Here is a 19,626-nt window from a genome sequence, read left to right as displayed (position 1 = left end):
TGGGGGCCAAAACCTTCTCGGTTTATTAATGCTTGGACATCACATCCTCAGTTCAAGAAGGAAGTGGAGAAGGTCTGGGAGGAGGTACAGATTCAGGGATGGGCAAGTTTCAGAATCATGATTAAGCTCAAAAGACTGAGAGCGTATCTGCGTAGGTGGAATATGGAGGTCTTTGGTAATATTGATGATCTACTTAAACAAGCTGAAGATGAACTTCATGAGTGGGACTTGAAGGCGGAATCTAGATCCTTGTTGGAATCAGAGGTGAATAGAAGACGTGAAATCAGAAGTCAAGTTTGGCAGCTAAGTAGAAGCAAAGAGAGGATGTGGCTACAAAAATCTAGAATGTCATGGGCACAAAATGGGGATAAAAATACTAGACTATTTCACTTGATGGCAAGCAACAGGCAGAGAAAAAATTTATTGGACTCAGTTCAGGTAAATGGTGTTGCGGTGGAAGACCCAAGCATAGTGAAGCAAGTAGTGGAGAATTATTTTACAAGGGTCTTTGCTGAAAGCTGGGAGAGTAGGCCTAAGTTGGCAAGGTCCTTTTTGGCCATTACTGATGTGGATTCAAAGGAAGTGCTAGAGGCTAATTTTAGTGAAGCAGAAATCTGGGCAGCCATTCAAGATTGTGATGGGAATAAAGCTCCTGGACCTGATGGCTTCAACCTGCATTGCATTCAAAAGTGTTGGTCTATAATGAAAGGTGAGTTCATGCAGTTGTTCCAAGAGTTTCATCGTAATGGGAAGTTGGCTAAAGGGGTAAACAGCTCTTTCATTACCTTGATTCCTAAAAAGAAGAACCCACTAGACTTGAGTGATTTTAGGCCTATAAGTTTGGTTAGCTCGATTTATAAAGTGTTGGCTAAAGTGTTGTCCAGAAGAATAAGACAAGTGCTCCCAAAACTCATAGGAGAGGTTCAAACAGCCTTTCTTTCGGGTAGATGCATCCTTGATGGGGTCTTAATTGCTAATGAAGTGGTGGATTGGTGGAGAAAGACCAAGAAAAAAGGAATCATTCTTAAATTGGACTTTGAGAAGGCCTATGATTCAGTTAACTGGGAGTTTTTGTTGTCAATGATGGAAAATTTTGGGTTTGGAGATAAATGGGTGGGTTGGATTAGGTCGTGTATTTCTACGTCAAGGATCTCAGTGCTTGTAAATGGGTCACCCACAGCAGAGTTCTCTCCTCAGAGGGGTTTAAGGCAAGGAGATCCACTATCGCCTTTCCTTTTTACTATGGTTGCAGAAGGACTAAATATTCTGTTAGAGAGAGCCAAAGAACAGGGGATGATCAGAGGAGCTTCAGTTGGCCATCAAGACTTCATAATTTCTCATTTACAATTTGCAGATGACACTATTATATTTTGTGAAGCCAATTGGGATGAAATCAAGGTGCTTAAAAGAATTTTGAGGTGTTTTGAAGTCATGTCAGGCCTCAAGATTAATTTTCATAAAAGTATTGTTTGTGGAATTGGGGTGGGAGAGGAGTTAGTTAAGGAGTTTGCTAACAACCTTAATTGCCTTAGCCAGAGTCTACCTTTGTCATATCTTGGCTTACCCTTAGGGGCCAACCCAAGGAAAAAAAGTACTTGGAAACCAGTGGTGGAGAAGTTTAAAAAGAAATTAGCATCTTGGAAGAGGAGATTCTTGTCTTTTGCCGGTAGATTGACCCTAATTAAGTCTGGATTGTCAAATCTTCCAGTGTATTTTCTATCTATTTTCAAATTGCCTATTGGTGTTGCTAAAACAATTGATAGGATTCAATCAAACTTCTTGTGGGGTGGTTCGGAAGTTCAAAGGAAAATTCACTTAGTCCAATGGAAAGAGGTGTGTAAAAGTAAAGACCAAGGGGGGTTGGGTGTGAGAAGTCTCAGTGATGTTAACATCTGTTTAATGTTAAAATGGTGGTGGAGGTATGGTCATCAACAACAGTCACTATAGAAAATGGTGGTATGTAGCAGATATGGGGGGAATGGGGGCAGGTGGAAACCAGAAACAGTGCCAGCTGCAATGGTATCTACAGTGTGGAAGGACATTGTATCATTACTTTCCGCAAATAGTGTAGCGGCAGAGTTTTTCTCACAAAATTTCAGGATTATTTGGGGAAATGGGGAAAGAATCCATTTTTGGACGGATAGATGGTTCAATGATATGAGTCTTAGGTGTGAATTTCCTAGACTATTTAGTCTATCAGTGGAGAAGGAAGGTTCCTTGCAATTTTTTTACCACCGGAAAGGGCCGGGCAGTGATTGGAAGTTGGCATTTAGAAGATCACTTTTAGCTTGGGAGGAGGAGGAAGTTCATAGGCTAAATGTATTACTAGCAGAGGTACCTAATCTAAATCCTCTAACTGAGGATCACTGTTTGTGGAGAGCAAGTAATTCTGGAGTATTCTCTGTGGCATCAATGTGGAAAAGGTTGGAATTAGTTAATGGACCCACAGTTTCCATTTCTAAGTTCCTGTGGAAAAATGCAGCCCCCCCGAAGGCTCAGTTCTTCACTTGGTTAGCTTGGAAAGGGAGACTTAAAACAGCAGAATTCATGCAAAGGATTGGAGCTATACCTGCCAATGTCAGCCCACTTTGTGTATTTTGCAAAGCAGAGGTAGAAACCATAAATCATGTGTTGCTTTTATGCCCATTGGTATGGAAGTTATGGTCTGCGTTGGTAAACTGGTGGGAAGTGCAGTGGGTAACACCAGGATCTGTGGCTATTTTGCTTGACTGGTGGTCTGGTATGAAATTCAGGAAGAAGGAGTTCAACATTTGGAAGGTGGTCCCTTTGGCCATGCTTTGGTCCTTATGGAAACTTAGGAATGAATGCTTATTTAACAATGGTAGTGCAGATTTTGCACAGATAGTAGAGCTACTGAAAGTAAGAATTGCATTATGGATCAAGTCATATGTTAAAGGGGTGAATTACACTGTGCATGATATTGTCGCAAATTTGAAGCAGGTGAGAGGTTGTATTTCGTAGGTTGTGCTTGGTCTGTCATTATGCAGAGTGGTAGCAGTGTGGGAAGTAGCAGATTTGTTTGTACAAGTCTGGTCTGCAGCTATCTGTAGGTGAAGCTTATGTTATTATGCAGAATGCTAGCAGATGGTTTTGAAGCAGATTGGTATGTATGCAGCTTAATTGCAGAGTGGTAGGTACCAGCTTCGGATCTGTCATGGCAGTGCAGAGGCCTGCTTGGTTCTGGTCTGGGCAGCAGTGCATTTGCCCTTGCTGATGCTAACCAACCACCGTGTGTGGTCTGCTGCTGGATGTTCCAGCAGAGGGAAAGATGGTGTTGGCTTTGGCATGTGTCTGATTTTGGTTGTATTGTGGGTTGGGTTTGTTGATTGTGGTTGGTTACTCACCAACTCACCATCTTTCCCCTACCCCTTCCCCCTCCTCTTCTCCCTTATTGATGTATTCCCTTACTCGGTTTTCATCAATAAAGTTTCCTTTTCTTCGCTGATCAAAAAAAAAAAAGTCTACTTTAAAAGATGGTACACTGACCACATTTGTCAAAGAAAAATCTAAAGTTAAAGGTAAAGTTCCTGTAGAGATAATTGGTGTCGATTCTCTACTCGGCATGATAACTGGCAGCAATGATGTGGTTGGGCAACTATTGACAAGTAAATTTGGTAAAGAAGTGACGTGATTAGTGGCTCCACTATCAATAATAAATTGATGAAGACGTGATGGAACGGATGACAAACCTGAAGGAACACCAGCGGTATGGGCTTGAGGATGAGCAGATGATGTGGTTTCTTTACCATTCATAATAGACAGTATCTGCTGGAATTGTGAATCAAAGAGCCCATGCATCACCGATTGCATTTCCTGCATGGTTGGTCCATCATTCACATTATTTGCTGAAGAATGGTTGCCATTGAACTACTTGGGACAATTTCTTCCTTGAACAGATTTGGTTGAATGATGTTTGGGATGTCCTGGCGGATAGCCATGTAACTTCCAATAGTTTGCGATTGTTGGAACGTGAAATAGAGCTTTGCCGAAAAATTAGCATGGTCGGCTCATCTCTACGAGCAACCATTGCTGTTGTCTCTGGTATCTTACGTGGAATACCTAAACTGCGTTGTTTTTCTTCTTGAACAATATTTGAATAAGCCTTTGTCACATTAGGCAATGGATTCATTAAGAGGATCTATCCTCGGATAGCGTTGTAGGATTCGTTGAGCCCCATCAGAAATTGCATGAGTTTGCGTCTTTGATGGTTTGCCCCACAAGTGCAAACAGTGGCTTGATACGAGCCAAGTTCATCCCACAATCCTTTCTGCTTGGTGTAATAAGCTGCAATAGTCAACTGACCTTGAGTGAGATAGGCAATATCTCTTTTAATTTGGAAAATTCATGGCGCATTTCTTTGCGAAAAATGGTCACGGAGATCCTCCCACACTTCTTGGGCAGTGTTGGAGTAGATTACGCTATCAGGAAGATCTGGCGTAAGAGAATTACGGATCCAGGAGAGGATCATGTCATTGCACTGTCTCCAAGATGCGTAATTGTCCGGCTTAGTCTTCTCCAATGGTATGGCAACAGTACCATTAACGAAACCCAACTTGGATTTCGCATTCAAAGAGATGGACATGGCTCGACACCATGTTGAATAATTATCCCCATTGAGGGGTTTGGAAACAAGCACCATTCCGAGATGATTAGAATGGTGGAGAAAAAAAGAATTGGCAAGGTCAATCTTACTGCCATCAGAAAAAGTTTGCTCGTTCACCATGATTAGAAGTGGTAATGAAAAAAAAAAACAGGAAAGAAAGGTAGAAGGCTAGGGCTTTTCAACCTTGCTATGATACCATGTAAAACTAGGAAAAGAAAAAGTATTGGCTTCAAAAGAGATTAATTTCATTCAATCGTGGATCACCTATTTGTACAAGAGGTATCCTACAATAACTCTAACAGTGCTAATCTATTCTTGGAATACGAACATTTACCACTAAAAATACATATTTACTTCTAGCAATGCTAGGGGGTCACAAATTCTGTTGTTCAAATGGCTCAAAACACCCAAAACGACGTCGTTTTGGGTGCAAAACGACGTTGTTTTGACAGTTTCGGACCATTTGAGCCACAGAATTTGTGGCCACCAATCATTCTCCTATTTACTTCCTTATCTATCCCATCAATCTTGGGATATATTTTTAATATTTTCAACAAATTATCTGTCTATTTTCGTTAAGTAAAATCGGTAAAAAAATAATATTTTTATCATTAAACTGAAAGAAAAAAAAAGTATTTTAAATATTTTATATATACGTTAATTGAGTTTAATGATTCAAATATTATTTTTCAATTAATTTTATTTATTGAAAATAGACAAATGATTCAGATTGAAAACAAATCAAAATATGAGAATTTAAATTGAAAAAATTAAAAATTAAAAATTTATTTTATTAAAAAGGTTAAACTCTCACTATATATAATTTCTCTTTTTTTTTTCTTTTACTGAAGACAAAAAATATAAAAAATAAAAAATTAAACCTAAAGAGTTTGAAGTAAAAAAATAAATAAATAAAACAACAAGAAAAGTGGAAGCAAAGAATCCCACTTACTGTGAAAAGTTCACTGAGTTTGTCATTTTTCTTGAATTATAGTAAGATATTTGGGCGAGAACATGTGCTCCATTATTCTCAACGGGTGTGATCTGGCTGGCTGTAGATGCTGCTGGGTGTATGTACTGGTTGGAAAGTTTGATTTTTTAGTCACTTTTTAATATTTTAAGAAAAAATTATATAAAAGTCAAAAAAATAATTTAATAATTTGTTGTGACTTTTTAATTTTTTTTTTTAATTTTTTTTTTTTGATTAAAATGTTTGGTTCCCAATCATCTACTAATTCTCACAACTGTTCTTCCAGATAATTAGAGATAAAAAAAGAGAGAAAAAACAAATCAGCCTAGTATTAATAATAAAATTTAATTATTAAAGTCATAAATTTTTTCATGTGTATATAATTATTTTTCAAAAATACACTTGATTTGTAATTTCTTCAAAAAAAAATTCTTCCAACTTAACTTTTTTATTGAGAATCTCAAGTATACTTAAACAAGTAATGCGACTATATTTGGTTTAATTTTTTAAAAATTAGGATAAAATATAGTAACCTCTCATGAAAATTTAGAAAAAATATAGTAAATGACACAAATTTGACATAATTACATTTAATTTTTTTTTCAAAATTTTAATTCACACAACATTTAGTCCCTTTCGATAAGAAATTCATTAGTCATTTGGATATAAAAGTGATATTGTTATCTCTTTAATAATGAAATATATATCATACATTTTTTATATTTGTATCTTTATACTATTTGCATCAGTTTCATTCTGTATAGACTTACTAAAAATGTGTTAATGTAACTATGTTAAAGTTGTGAAATTTATTGTATTTTTTTTTTGCAAATTTGAGGGAAAGTGTAATTTGCCCTATTTTTTTTTAATCTTTAATTTAAAAAAATTCATACTATAGTCAAAATTCACTAAGGATGAAAGAAAACTCGTCTAAAAACGCACAAGTTTTTTTTTTTTGAGTTTTATTTTGTTTTTAGCAATTTTTTTATTTGAATTTTAGTCCTTTTTTTTTAACTTTTTAAAAGCATGTAGATTAGGTACATCTAAAAAATAATAAATAATAAAATTTGATTATGATATGAAATTTTTTTACTAAAGATAAAAGAAAACCATGTAAAAATAGTTTTTAAAAAATAAAACCAAACAAATATATTTGGGTACTCCCAATGTCACATTTTACATGATTATCATTTGATTGTGACTTAAAAATTAATTTATTGGTTAAAAAGTTTGTCTAAAATAATCTCAACTCATTTAATCAAATTTATGTCCAGCCCAAGCCCAAATTTTATTTTTATTGAAGTCTTGTATCATTGACAAAGTATTTCTTTACTTGGTTAGTTAGTAAGTAAGCATCTACAATTTTAGGTGCATATTTGCACTTTTTTTTTTTTTATTACATTTGAATTTTTTTGATGTGCCGGTTTTTTTTTTTTTTTTTTTTTTTTTTTTTTTTTCATTCAAGATGTGCAGGTTTACATCTTTGAATGAATTGGTTGTGTGTCTCAATGCATTATTGATGTTTGACGGACTTTCACTCTCAATAAAGCAAAATGGCAGTGCGTTGGCTTTTGTGTGTTGTGTTGTGTTTTTTTGTTTTAAATTCACTGTAGCCTCTAACTATAATATTTATTTTTAATGACTGCATATTATTTTTTAAATATTTGTGTATGACTATATTATTTATTTTAGATGACTTTTATAATAATTTTTTTTTAAGATGCAAAATACAGTTTATATATTTAGTGTACTCTTACATATATAAGAAAGGAGAGCCGCTAAGTAGCGAGACGAGTCTCGCAATAGGTGACTAATGGTGCAAATAGAGACTAATGAAAATTTTGAACTCCATCTTGCTTTCAGCGAAACCCCCAATTTTTCATACGCAAAGGTTGAGGAAGTGCTACTTGACTAGAAGCCCTTGACATATATTACTTTTTAAATATTTGTGGAAGGTAGTGATATTCTTAAAGATGCGAGGAAAGAAGCCACTAATCGGTGGAGCAGGTTCCACAATAGGTGGCAAGTGGTACAAATAAAAACTAATGAAACATTTTCACCCTATCTCGCTACGTGTGATACTTGAATCTCCAATCTCCTATTCACAAAGGTTAAGGAAGTGCAATTCGATTTTGAGACTTGAATCTCCAATCTCTCATTCACAAAGGTTAAGGAAGTGCAATTGGTTTAGAAGCCCTCTAGGTGTATCACTTTTAACATATTTTATGGCAGTGGCATAGACAAGTATAATTATTTTATTTGTTGTTTTATAGTCTAAATTTAGGATTGTATTTATTTTTTTGATGAGTAAAATTTAGGATTGTGGAACACTGATAAATGTGTTTAGATTGTATATGATTTAATGCCATGGTTGGATGAGAATATGCAATTATTTGTGTTTTGTCTAAATTAAAAACCATGAAAATTGAGTTGATACCTTATATTATGTTAAATTGGTGTTGAAAGTGCCTTTGTTTCCCGCCACGAGCACAGTGCATAAGTTGGCCCAATTTTCTTTTTATATATATATATATATATAAATTATGGATTAATAATTCACACGAGTGAATAATATATATATATATATATATATAAAAGGACTTGTGCACAATTAAATCCCATGAGTGTTTGTAGATCAAAAAGTTCTAACAGTTGGATTTAAAGACTTTTTGTGACGATTTATGAATCTGTCGCTAAAAATGACAATTAATGACGTTTTTCTATGATGAATTTTTTAAACTGTCTTTAAAACCTAACAATTAGTGACACTTTTTATAAAAACGTCGCTAAAAAAAATTAAAAAAAAATTTGTGAAAATAATTAGTCAACAAAACTTTTTGATACACTAAAAAGTCAAGATGACTTAATGGTGCACTCATTTGCCTAATAGGATTTTTCATCAGTTCTCCAAAAAAATTATAGGAAACTTACCAATAAGTCTCATATATAAAGTTCAAGACCCATCTAATTCTCAAACAAAACACTTGCACTAATTAGTCCTATACATTTTTAATTGTTACCAAAAAATCCTATTTTTTTTTTTAATTTACAGACGCAATTATATCTTACTACCGTCGGACTTCCATCAAATGGTCACCGGAGACTCGTCAGAATGTTAAACATCACTGGAAAGTCGTCGAAGTATCGCCAGAGTATCGCCGGAAGTTCACCGGAGTGTTAAGAACATTAATGGAAGTCGCCGGAATGTTCAGAATGTTCACTGGAAGTTAAGAACATCACTGGAGACTCATCGGAATATCTAGAATATTGCCGGAAAAAAAAAGAATAAACGGAGAAATTATAGCAAAAAAACATAGCAAAATGTGTTAAATATTGATAAACTAAAAGAAAAAAAAAAACGAAACGACAAAAAAAGCAACAATGGGAAAAACATATGCAATTTTTCAATTTTTGTAAAGTTTAAGCAAATAATCTCCAATATTGATCAAACTGAAAAGTAAGTTTTGAAACTGTAAAATGTTACAGTTTCGATGCAAAAATCTATTAAGCATTTATCCTTATTAATCAAACTGAAAAACATATTATGAAACTGTAAAATTTTACAGTTATAAAGAATGTTATGAAACTGCAAAATTTTACAGTTTTAGACCATGATTCATTCCAGCACCAACAAAATTTGAAACTGCAAAATTTTACAGTTTTCACCGCCTGTAACTAAAACTCAAAAACTACTTGTTCAGAACTTGAAAATTTTCTCCATTAGAACAGAAAAAGAGAAGTGTATAACAAAGAAAATGTATAAAATAAAATAAAAGATCGAAGGAGAAAGGCATCCATAAAGAGAGGATTGTACTCCGACAACTATTTTTTGTTTAGATCTAGCCAAATCTGATGTAGATCTACATCAGATCTAAGTAGATCTACTCATCTTCATCATCAGAAATATATCTTCTTTACCGTCGGTGAGGGTGAAGTAAGGAGTCGGCGATCGGTGGCTGCCAGTGAATCCCGATCGATGATAGTCGTCGGTCGCCGGTGACTATATATCGGAAAGAGAAAGAGATGAAGCAAGATATGATTACCCGTCAACAATCGCCAAAAATCACAAAGAGCAAAAGAGGTAGAGAAGAAGAATAACGTTATAGGACTTTTGGGTATCAACAAAAGGTTATGAGACTAAATAGATTATACGTTTTTCAGAAAAGACTTATGGGTAATTTTCCCAAAAATTATTATCACCAAAACAGGCCCAAACTCAAAGAAGGCCCAAACACAAGCCCCTGCTTATTTTCAAAAAATAAAGAAATGAAAAAGTAGGCCCAAAAAAGGGCCAAACCATCTGATTGAACAAAGGATTTTATTTGCACCCAAAAAATAATTTAGTACACTCAATTTCTCAATATTTACTATCAAATTATTTAAGGTTATAATTTATTCTCAATACACCCAATATATTTTTTCACTAATTATCCTTCAACATACACCTAAATAATAAACAAATCAAAAATTCCTTTATGTTGTGTTTGATTGTGAGATTTAGAAAGTGATTTAGAAAATAAAAGGAAAAAAGTAAGTAAAATGTAAATAAAATATACTTACATTTTATTTAATTTCACACATTTTCCTTTTCCTTTTCCTTTTCCAATTTCTTTTTCAAATTTCCCAACCAAACACAACATTAATTATTATTCACAGATAAGGCCATCAGTTGAAGCCACTACAGCGAATCAAATAATACTGAATCAACCTATCACAAATTAAAAGCACCAATCATTTCTTAAATTCGCGAATAGAATGACCAAAATCAATATGTCCCCTTTGGTTGTGTGTTCATTCGATTTTATTTATTTTTTTTCATTTTTGCGGAAAATACATTAAAGTTGTTTAGCACGGCTTATCATCCACAGACTGATGGGCAGTCCGAGCGTACTATTCAGATCCTGGAGGATATGCTTCGAGGTTGTGTTCTAGACTTTAGTGGGTCGTGGGAGAGGCACTTGCCGTTGGTGGAGTTTGCCTACAACAACAGTTTCCAGTCTAGTATCGGTATGGCACCATTTGAGGCCTTGTATGGCCGACCGTGTAGATCTCCTGTTTGTTGGGCCGAGGTGGGTGATGCACCTCTGTTGGGTCCGGAGTTGGTGAGGGAAACGACGGAGAAAGTTGAGCTTATCCGTAAGAGGCTTGTTACAGTACAGAGTCGTCAGAAATCTTATGCCGACCGTAGGAGGAGACCTTTGGTGTTTGAGGTGGGTGATCATGTCTTTCTGAAGATATCACCTAGGCGGGGTTTGATGAGGTTTGGGAAAAGCGGGAAGTTGTCCCCTCGGTTTATTGGTCCTTTTGAGATCCTTGAGAGAATTGGCGAGGCTGCCTTTCGTTTAGCTTTGCCGCCGCAGCTGTCCGGAGTACATGACGTGTTTCATGTGAGTATGCTTCGGAAGTATGAGCCGGATCCATCACATGTGTTGGATTGGACCGATTTAGTGATTGATGAGGATGTCTCGTATGAGGAGAGACCGGTTCGGATCTTGGATAGGCGGGACCAAGTTTTGCGAGGCAAAACCATCCATTTGGTCAAAGTTTTGTGGAAACATCACGGAGTGGAGGAAGCCACTTGGGAACGTGAGTTGGAAGTCCGCCAGAAATACCCGGACATGTTTATCGATTTGTAATTTTGTATTCAGATTTTGTAATATTGTTGAACTTAAGAGCCTTACATATGTCTTAAGTTGTAAAACATTGAGTATGTTTTGGTAAATGGGTGTATCTTGAAACTTGCTTCATTATAGAAGTTTAGTGTAACATTGCATATGTTGATTACATTGTTGAATGAGTTGTATATATCATGCAAATGAATATGATATGGGAATTGCTAACGTTGAAAGGAATAATGCATAATAGGGATGCAGGCTGAAATATATGTTGTTTTATATACACATTATGAGATGCTTCTTGATAAGAGATGAAATGACCAGTTTTGGGTCAAGTTGTTTACTAATGAATTGTCATATTATAAAAAAGAAAAAGAACCTGTTTTCAAAAAACTTATGCTTAATTTTGGGGACGAAATTCTTTGAAGGGGGGGGAGGTTATAGCGACCCCGGTCTTGTCCCATTTGATTATTGTATCCGGACTTACGTTCCGTAGATTCTGTCATTGTTTAATTGTTGTTGTTGTCCCTTATTTTCTCATTTGGAGTTATAGGATGTGTTGGGCAGGTTTGTTTCAGGTTGGTTGGATTTAGAAACCAAGTGTTGCTGTCCAGAATTTTGGATCTTCGCTCGAGCTAGGAGTTGGTCGCTCGAGCGAGCTGTTGTTTTTGGTTCTTCGCTCGAGCCGGGGTTTGGTCGCTCGAGCGAGAGTTTGCGTCTAGTATAGACCTGTAGTATTGCATTCTTGGCTCGAGCGAGATTTTCTTCGCTCGAGCGAGTATTTCTTGTGTCTGGTCGCTCGAGCGACCAAGTTTTCGCTCGAGCGAGCCTTTCCAGTTTTAATAGGCAGCAGCGGGTTTTTGATCAGTTTTTCATCTTCTTTTTAGGTTCCAAACCCTAAGGTCCGACTTCTCTCTCACCCTGCTCACCTTCTCTCTTAGATTTGATCCACTTAGGGTGTGTTCCTACCCTAGATCCTTCATTAAAAAGAGTGTGTGAGTCGAGGGCTTCGTTTTAATCTGAATTGTTGGTAGTTTGGAGCACTTTGGAGTTTGGGTCTTCATTTCCATCTTCTCTTTTCGGGTTATTTTCTTCGAGGTAGGGATTTTCTACCCCATTCTATAAGTTTTGTTCTAAGTTTTGGTATATTGATATGTTGGGGTTACTTTGATAATTTTGGGAAAAACCCTAGTTGTATTAATTAATTAATTTGTATAATTAAATTAAGGGAATTGGGGAATTTGGTTAAATTCATGAAATTGGGGAATTTATTGATTAAATGGTGTAGTTGGATAATTTAAATCACTTGCCTATTGAATTGTTGATATATTTATTTTCAAGTCTAGAAATAATTGTTTTGGGCTATCGGTGGAGGATAGTCGTGATTGTTGTAGACACTGCATGTGGATTAGGGATAACTGAAACTAATCATTGATTAAGTCATCAATTTTGACTGTTGAATTAATACAGACATTATGTGTATTGATTGTGTGTTGTATATGTTATGTGTTTACATACATTGTTTTGTGTGGGAGGAGATAAGGGATGTACTCCACGGTTTAGGGGAAGATAGGGGATGGACCTCTAAACCGGATTTTGTTTGGGAGGAGATAGGGGATGGACTCCATTAGCATCACTTTTATGTGTGCTTATCTATATTGAAGTGTTTTATTGATACAGCACTAAAATGTGTATCAAACTGGAAGTATGAAGTGTTTTGATTTGAGCCTGAGTCTCAATTGTTTGTTGACATTGGAGGAATGTGAATATGATATATATAGTTCACTGTTGTAAGTTTGGCCAGGTTCTGAGTCATATTGATAATGTTGGAAAGTAAAACGTGTTGTAGACATTAGTGTCATGAGACTGTATAATGATGTAATTGATTATCTTGGTTAACCATCTATTAAATACTAATGCTTTATTCAATGCTTATATTTGGTTTAGTATATTTCTACTGGGCTGTGGCTCACCCTTTATGGGAACATCATTTTCAGGTCCAGGTGATAAGCTACCTCCCAGGACTTAGCTTGGAAGGATTTGGATTTTGAAGGCTATCTTTATATGTTTGTTTTTATTTGATAAATAATCAAGTCTAGGGCTTTATTTGTATTTGAGTTAGAACTCATATTTTGTGTCCAAGTGTTGGCTTGGAAAGATGTAAGCCCACAGGGCATCTAATTTGATGTTACATGTAATGTTTTTATTTAGTAATACTCTGATGAATGAATTAATAAATTGTTTTCTTTAAATAATGCATGTTGTTGGTATACATATAATGGGTTTGTTTTGAGGGCGTTACAATCCGAATTGTGATTACCCTTAGGTCCGGGGGTACTGCTATGAGGGACTTGCGGTAGTACTTGTTGTGAGATGAAACGACATCGTTTTATCTCCTAGATGCATATTCAAGTACGACAATAATTGCTGTGAGATGAAACGACACCGTTTTATCTCCTAGATGCATATTCAAGTAAAAAAAAAAATGTTTATTAACAGGGCTTGAACCTGGACAACCTCAAGAGAGAAAGTGCCTTGAACCACTATGCTACATAGTCTACTCATAAATATTTTGGACATATATTATATTTATTACAATATGTAGGTCTTCCAGATAATAAAAAAAAAAAAAATTACAATCTGCAGCCACAATAAAGCTTATAAATTTTTTAAAAAAAATCCTTTCCATCTTCAAAAAAAACATTCCAATCTGCGCAATCTGATACTCTGTTATGTATCAAACATAAATAAAATAAAACACAATAACAGTGGCTTCTCCTTAAATAAACCTTGAATCCATATTAAATCTGCACAATTTGATGCTCTGTTATGTATCAAATACAAATAAAATCAAACACAATAACAGTGGCTTCTCCTTAAATAAACCTTGAATCCATTTCAATTTAATTCTCAAAAATAAAGCCAAAGGGTGGCTCGCTAGATAAATGTTTACATTTCAATTTTGCGGGGGTGGTTCCAAGTGACTGAAAAAATCAAACAAACTATCATTACAAAAGACTGAGTTAGCCATCATGGGACTGTGCTATGCTAGATCAAATCCTAATCCATGTAGCAAAAAAAAAAAAAGAAAAAAAAAGAAGAAGAAGAAGATATAAGGAAATGCATTGAAATTAAATACACATATATGTAAAACAAAAATCTAGATTACAAACAAGCATATTACACACTTGGGAACCTTGTGGATTGTACGATTTTTGGGAAGACAAAGGCGTTGATAGTGGATAAGTTGGCAGGCATTCAAAATTAACAACGTGCATGAGCAAATTATATCTGTAATTCATTAGTTGCGGCCAATTGCGTATCTCAACACCCTAGTTCATAAAATATTGTTAGTACCAACTAAATTTTATGATTTCAATACAAAAAATAAGATCTCGCCGGTGTGTGGTTTGAAGATGAATTCTGAATATTTCTAGTGTCGCTTGACTGTCTAATGCTCTAAAGAGGTTGTAAAACATTTATCAATACATTGCAAAATTTAAAAATAAATCTAGCCAATTTGAAATCAAGTACTTCAGTAAATTCAATACGTAAGTGAGGCGGGTAGGTTGCGAAACAACTTTTGTTCTCTTAGTAGTCTTCTCATGCCAAGGTTTTAATCTACTCTCACCCTTGTGTTTGCCCTCTTTCTTTTTTAAGCCCTTAGCTCGTGCAAAGTTTGGATCAACTACAAATTCTTTGGTACCCACTTCAATATTGCCTCCACTTCCAGAAGCACCTGAGCCGCCTAATGAAGCCATCATACTGTCTACTTTTGAACACAAATTCCTAAGAGTTTCATCAACTAATTGATAGACATGTTTTCATTCAGATGATCGAGTTGCTAGTTTTACCATTCTAGGACAATGATCTCTATAGCGTGCTGCTATCACCAACTTAAGGTCATTCTCAACCACTGTAACTGTTTCCTTAATTACACAATCCTTCGCATTTAGTCTCCATCGACCTAATATATACCTTTCAAGAATTTTCATAATATTCAATCTATCAAGCACCTTAATTGCATGACCGCATAAATCTCCAAAACTCTCAAATTTTTTACAAGTGCAATGAATTTCTCAACAATTATTGTCTCCTCCTGACTCATTAACTTCACATTACCTTTCACAATATACTCTCTATCCTCTCCATATAAGCCAATCACATACGTTACTTCTCTTACTAACTCATGGCATCGCTTCACTTGATAACAAAGGGATGTGTCTAACTCATTATGGAGTCAGTCAAAGATAGGAAGGGTAGACAACTTAGCAACTTGAATTAACATGGGAGACATTTTCAACTTTATTCTCGGCAATTGTTGTCTAGAATCGTATATAGCTTTTACTTCTTCATACTGCTTATCCATAATAACTCGATTGAAGCGTGTAAAAATTTGAACAATGTTATGGTCAATTTTTAAATGCTTCTTCAATTCTATATTCAAGCTTTCACTAAGTTGAGTGCTTCACATTCCTGTAGTATACACCAACTTCATATACACATACGCATACTTCTCTCTAAGTTCCCAAGTCTTCTTTATCTATAAGTTCTCTTGCAAGTTTTATTTATGAATCAAAGAATACCAAGCTTCAACCAACTCATGTTCATCCTCATACAAAAAATGCAAGTTTCAAAATCGCAACCAAATTTTAAACCACCATTGAACAAGTAGCCTAAATGCTTTAAAGCATTTTGCATTAGGTGAAAAGTGCATAATCCATGAAATACCTCAAGCATGATTTTAGAAATTGCCTTAGCCATTGCCTAATCTTGACCCGTAAAAAAACTAATAGGCTTTTTCCTTGGCATTGCATGCATGAAAGTTTCAAATAACCACTCAAATGATGCTGTAGTTTCATCATATAATAACACAGCACCAAAAATCACAGCCATTTTGAAGTGGTTAAAGCCAGTAAATAAAGCAAGTGGACGGCACTCTTTGTTTGTTCGGAATGTTGTGTCAAATGACACAACATCACCGAAAATGCCATAATCTGTAATCATCTGATGATCAGCCCCAAAAATGTTAGTAATCATCTCATCAACATCCAACTGAAATGCAAAGTAAAAGTATGGATTTTCAGTGGCTTGTTGTTGGAAATATCACAACAAACTTCTTGCTTCACCATATTGCAAGTTTCGTTGCCTTTTTGCACGCAAGTAGGTTTTTTGGTCTTCTCGCGTGAACCCACAAATTCCTTCCCCCCTACTAAGGAGGTAAAGTCATCATGTGATGCCTTAAGTGATAAATCAGTATCATCAACTACATCGACATTTATACCTTGACCATCACACAACTTTCTCTAAGATGGCATCATATGCGTACATTAAGGAATATGCAAAAGGTGGTTGTGATTATCATCAAACTTTATTAGAACCCATTTTGACAAGTCCCGTTTAAAAGATATATACATGAATGCATTACATTTCGTTCTTGTCTCATGTTGAGGATGTTTTACTATTACGTACCTATAACAACCCCAATCTATGATTAGCCCATGATCCTTGATTAAGACTGCTTAATAAGTAATTAAGATGAACTTTAATTGCATGTGTTATATGTTAGTTGCATTTATATCTGTTCATAGTAGGAATATTTGTCTGTATTTCTGATTCGGTATGCGAATTGAAGGCCTTATCAGCATCTAATCACGAAATTGACTCAGTTTATATGTTATCTAGAATTTTTGGAAATTTATGGCATGCTTAATTGAAATTCGATTTGAAACCAAATAATTAGAATAGAATAATGCCAATTGATTAACTTTAACTAAGTTTAATCAAGCTCCCTAATCAAGCCTATATAAGGCTTATACAACACTCTAGAATCATCTTATCTTCACTATTTTGAGCATCAAAACATGAGATAGAGAGATAGATTAAGTGATAGTGCTTGAAACCAAGGGAGAAGAAGAAGAATTGGAAGAATTTGACTTGAAAACTCAAACTTAGCATTTAGAACACAATTGAACACCTAAGGTAAGAATTCAAGCCTTTAGTCTTATAATTGAGTTGGTTAATGCATGAATTCAAGAGTGTTAAGCTAGGAAATGCAAGAATCAAGCTAAGAGGTAGGAAAGAAGATCATAACACGCATGCATGCATAATTCAGGAATTTTGAGTTTTGATTTCAACAAATTCTTACATGCAAGAGCTTATTTTTGTTCTATAATGGGAGCTCATTGTGGTTTTGCACTTAAACACTCCATTTGTGCATGTTTTAGAAGCTAAGATTTTAAGTCATTGTTTGCATGTTATGATGTCAAAATGTTAAGTTTGCTTTTGACTAATTCTCTTGCTTTTAGGCTTGATTTTGGCAAAACGACTTTTAATTCATGAAGTCCTATGAGTTTACACATGTTTTCTCAAGTTGTGGCCCAAAGAGACGTGTTTTGATGCTTTGAACTCTAGTTTTGAAGTTGGGAGTGGAATCTGGAAATTCTAGATTTCGCACTCTGCGCTCGAGCGTTGGAAGTTGTGCTCGAGTTAAGAATGTGAACTCCCAGTACTTTTGCACAGTTTAGGGGTTGGCTTGAGCGACAGAACTTGCGCTCGAGCGACCACCCTTATTTTTGATCCTCTGCTTGAGTATAGGAAGTTACACTCGAGTGTAAAATAAGAGCTCCCAGAAGTTTTATAGAATTTTGCAGACTGCTCGAGCGACTGAAGTTGCGCTCGAGCAGAGACCCTATTTACTCAGTCTTTGGCTCGAGCAGCTATCGAGCATCTGTCGAGCATAAAAATCAAGCAACCAGTACTTTTACAAACTTTACAGACCGCTTGAGCGACTGAAGTTGCACTCGAGCGAACTACCCTATTTTTGAAAATTTGGCTAAGTGTTTCAAGTTACATTTTGGCATCCTCATTACATCTTAGGCATTCCTAAGCCTTAATTAAGACATAATAATGAGGATAAGGAATATAAACACACCAAGATAGAAACGAAATGAGTTAAATATTTTATGAGCTTGTGTTTCAATTTGTATCCACTATATGTTTGTGTAGGTTACATGTCATAGATTGTTGATCCAACGGTTCTGACTCTTCTACTATTAGAGCTATCTATAAGTAATAACTCTGTAAAGCTATGTTCAACTTCAAGTATTTTCCGAATGATATGATATGATCTGTTTTTTGAAATACTATTTTATGATTAAATGAATGATTGGCCAACTTTCTAAAATGTATTTATGGCATCCTTAGTTCACGTGGCCCTCGCCCAAGGGTAATAATACCGTGGCTTATGTTCATTTGGCCCTTGCCCGGGGATAACAATACTGTAGCCTATGTTCACGTGGCCCTTGTATGGGGTAATAATACCATGGCTATTTGTGCACAAAGATGTTGACCTTTATGGTCGTCGGTACCAACTATGCATGTGGGTCTTATGACAAATCTGATCTGTTAGCTAACGGATGTACCACATCTAACTGCTCATGAATTTTGTATAAGTATGTAAATCTTAATATGTTTCTCAAATGAACTCTAATTTCTAAATCTGTTTTGGACATTATTCATAACCCTTTACCCTGTTGTTATTCACTAGGCTCCAGCTCATTCTATTATTTATGTATGTAGGTGATCAAGTACGGGACTAGGCTTAGTGTGGTTTTCCTGGAGATCTGATTGAGTCAACCAACCAGTGTGCCTCCCGAAGAGGTTCCGAAATGTCTTGTGGTCAAGTTTGTGGGCATGATACAAGTTTAAGTTACTTTCTTTTGTTTGTTTGGTCAAGCTTTTGGTTTATTTGTATCTACGACGATGTAAAACTGACAATCTGATGACACCATATATATATATATAAATATAAGTTTTTAATTTTTTGGTCCCATGTATGTCTACACAGCTTTATGAACATTATTTATTGTTATTTACTTATGCTAGCCCTTGTATCCTGGTTTAATTTATTCAGAGGCCTTTGGTAATCCCATGATTACTGGCTGGTTACGATGCTAAACCTATAGGGGCGGGTTTGGGTTATGATAGAGTAGTATCAAAACACGAGTTATACCGCACACATGGGTCCATATGAGCTATATGATGTCCTAGAAAAGAAATAGGGGCATTACATCTGCATGTGTGAGTATGTGACATCATGTGAACACATCTGAACCAATATACATTGACACTGAAATGAAATGAACTGAAATTGAATACTTTGAAAAGATTATTCCTGTGTTTATTAGTGCTTTGTTTACCTTTAGCAAATGGAAAATCCAAGAAATGATGGTACAGCTGAATCTTCTGAGGCTCGAATGAACTGCGTGGAATAGATGTTAGAGGCTCTAACAGAATCAATGTTACAACAATAGAGACAACAACTTACGCCCCCTCCGGTGCAAGTAGAGCCGGTCAACAATGACATTATTAGTTTGACTCAGAAATTTAACAAGATGAAGCCACCAACTTTTCTA

The 19,626-nt window shown here is 35.4% G+C and overlaps 1 protein-coding gene across 1 annotated transcript; it reads right to left on the bottom strand.

Annotated features, from left to right (window-relative positions):
• Nucleotides 1-4,363: 4,363 nt before the first annotated feature.
• LOC145799533 (uncharacterized) lies at nucleotides 4,364-4,744 on the bottom strand. Its single transcript, XM_082889122.1, has one exon. The coding sequence runs from the start codon at nucleotides 4,742-4,744 to the stop codon at nucleotides 4,364-4,366; it is 381 nt and encodes a 126-aa protein (XP_082745248.1).
• Between the last annotated feature and the right edge of the window lie 14,882 nt (nucleotides 4,745-19,626).

This window comes from Camellia sinensis, chromosome 9, assembly GCF_055761805.1.
Source record: "Camellia sinensis isolate YWXY chromosome 9, ASM5576180v1, whole genome shotgun sequence".
Classification (NCBI taxonomy): Eukaryota; Viridiplantae; Streptophyta; class Magnoliopsida; order Ericales; family Theaceae; genus Camellia; species Camellia sinensis.
This window is presented reverse-complemented; position numbering and strand designations above follow the sequence as displayed.

Excerpts from the sequence above, each read along its gene's own strand:
- LOC145799533 (XM_082889122.1), bottom strand. The coding sequence starts at position 4,744 with ATGGTGAACGAGCAAACTTTTTCTGATGGCAGTAAGATTGACCTTGCC.